Source organism: Geospiza fortis, unplaced genomic scaffold, assembly GCF_000277835.1.
Source record: "Geospiza fortis unplaced genomic scaffold, GeoFor_1.0 scaffold757, whole genome shotgun sequence".
In the NCBI taxonomy this organism is placed as follows: domain Eukaryota; kingdom Metazoa; phylum Chordata; class Aves; order Passeriformes; family Thraupidae; genus Geospiza; species Geospiza fortis.
The window spans coordinates 69,800-72,006 of record NW_005054788.1 but is presented as its reverse complement, the minus strand read 5'-3'; the positions used below and the strand labels follow the sequence as shown (position 1 = coordinate 72,006).

General features: G+C 58.0%; 1 protein-coding gene across 2 annotated transcripts; it reads left to right on the top strand.

Annotated features, from left to right (window-relative positions):
* The first annotated feature begins 796 nt into the window (after positions 1 to 796).
* LOC102032581 (gastrula zinc finger protein XlCGF49.1-like) lies at positions 797 to 2,207 on the top strand. Of its 2 annotated transcripts, none has more exons than XM_005431170.2 (2): positions 797 to 887; positions 1,074 to 2,207. In XM_005431170.2, the coding sequence occupies exons 1-2, from the start codon at positions 839 to 841 to the stop codon at positions 1,829 to 1,831; spliced, it is 807 nt and encodes a 268-aa protein (XP_005431227.1). In that variant the 5' UTR covers positions 797 to 838; the 3' UTR covers positions 1,832 to 2,207. The 2 variants fall into 2 exon arrangements, with proteins under 2 accessions (XP_005431227.1, XP_030921327.1); XM_031065467.1 differs by having other exon boundaries at positions 809 to 887; positions 1,079 to 2,207.

Here is a 2,207-nt window from a genome sequence, read left to right as displayed (position 1 = left end):
ATTGAGCCCTGGAGTAGGGCAGGTGTTAAGGGTGTGACATGGAGCTGCTCTCCTGTGGGATATCTCCTCCAGGCTGGAAGCACCTCGGTGCAGGAGTGAATCCAGGAATTTGGCTGTGGTAGTCCTTCCTTGTGGCTTGTCCCCAGCCCTGCTGTTCCCTTGGCCACTCCTGTGGGATACAGTGCAGGTTTGGGTGCCTCAGCACCACCAAACCCTCCCTGAATTCACAGCCCCCCCCCACCCATGGGATCGTGATGGGGGAGAGGGAGCTCGGCCTGGATATTCCGGGGGTCCCTGTGTTGGTTGTTTTTGGGGGGCTGTTTGGAGAATGAAGAAGTGCAAGGCTGAGCGGAAAAGGCCCCTTGGGGGGACATCGGGGGTGGATAAGTCAGAGGAGGAGCGGGAGGAAGAGGAAGAGGAGGGACAAAGGCGGATCAAGGCTGATCAGACGGAATCATGCGCTGCAGCCCTGCCTGAATTTGCAGCCCCCACCTGTGGGATCACTCCTTGGAGCCGCTGCAGCCCAGAGCAGAGAATGAGGGGAGAAGGGAGCCCGGGAGCCCAAAGAGCCCCGGCATCCCGAAATGGGGAGAGCCAAGAGGGGGGAGCTTTTGGCATTGCTGGGACTGCCAGCAGCCTGGACAAGGAGGAATCCCAGAACCCCAAAACTGAGAGACCAGACATGGGGAACTCCTGGGAGGCTTTTTTAGAGCAGATTTTTATGGACACATGATGTTGACATCCTGACATGGACTTGGGCAGGGGGACCTTCAAACCCAATGTGCTTATCCCTTGTTTTTCCCCAAACCAGGATTTCCCATCCCGAAATCTTGGCTGAATGGAGGAGGCTGTGAGGAAGAGGAAGATGCCCTGGGACCCCCAGGCAGGTGAGGAGGAAGTCAGTGCCCCTTTCCCCCTCTCTCCTGCTCCATCTCCCAGCCCAGCACGGCCCCTGGCTGCAGGACAATCCTGCTGCTGATGCCGTCCTGCTGGGGATGCACTGGGGGGATCTCCTTCCCCTTCCCTCTGGCACAGAGGCAAATCCCATCATGTCTTTGTCCTTCCTCCCCCAGAGCAGGAGCTGAGCATGGAGAGCAGGGAGGACAAATCCCCACAGCAGCAGAACCTCATGGAAGAGGCCGTTTCGAGTGACTCCACAGTGCAGGAATCCGATGGAGAGGAAAATCCCCAGATATCTCCCCGGAGGAGGGGCTGCAAACGCAGCCCTGGGTGCTCTGAGGAGGAAAGAGCCACCCTGTGCCAGGAAGGTGGGCAGAGCTTCAGCCAGAGCTCGGAGCTGGTGCTCCATGAGCAGCTCGATGATGGGGAGAAGCCCCACAAGTGCTTGGAGTGTGGGAAGGGCTTCAGCTGGAGGTCCCGCCTGCTCCGCCACCAGATGATCCACACTGGGGAGAAGCCCTACGAGTGTCCTGAGTGTGGGAAGGGCTTCAGAGACAGCCCCCAGCTCACCATCCACCATCGCATCCACACCGGGGAGCGGCCCTACGAGTGTTGGGAGTGTGGCCAGAACTTCCTCCGGAGCTCCCACCTGACCTCCCACCAGAAGATCCACACAGGGGAGAAGCCCTACGAGTGTTCTGAGTGTGGGAAATCGTTTCAGACCAGCTCCCTTCTCCTCATCCACCAGCGGATTCACACAGAGGAAAGGCCCTTCCGCTGCCCCGACTGCAGGAAGGGCTTCAAGCACAACTCCCACCTCACCAGGCACCGGCGCATCCACACCGGGGAGAGGCCCTACGAGTGCCCTGAGTGTGGGAAGAGGTTCAGGACCAGCTCAGTCTTGAATCAACACCAGTGGAGGCACCGCTAAGAGAAGCCCTGCAAGCCCTGGCTGCAGGAAGAGCTTCATGCACTGCTCCAACTCCATCCCCCATCAGAGAACCCTCGTTGCAGAGAGCCCTGGCGTCCCACATTCCCAGTAATCCAAGTTGGGAAGACACCTGGCTGGTGGTCTCCACATCATCCCGGGTCCCTGTAGGCACCTGACTCAATGCTGGGGCAGGAACATCCATTGGGTCTCAGCTCCATACTGGAAACTCCTTGGGAAGAGCTGATTTTTGACCTTGTCTTGCTTTGAAAGAGAGGTGTCTGCTAAAGAAGGCAGGAGCCATCCTTGGAATGGAAAATGTAAACCCCCTTCCTCTGAATTATTACAATTGTGAAATTAAGCGGTTCTCAGGCAAAGA

What these genes read in the sequence shown, in the direction of transcription:
- LOC102032581 (XM_005431170.2), top strand. Translation starts at nt 839, where the DNA reads ATGGAGGAGGCTGTGAGGAAGAGGAAGATGCCCTGGGACCCCCAGGCA. An exon ending in GCCCTGGGACCCCCAGGCAG is followed by an intron (nt 888 to 1,073) that starts GTGAGGAGGAAG and finishes TTCCTCCCCCAG; the next exon opens with AGCAGGAGCTGAGCATGGAG.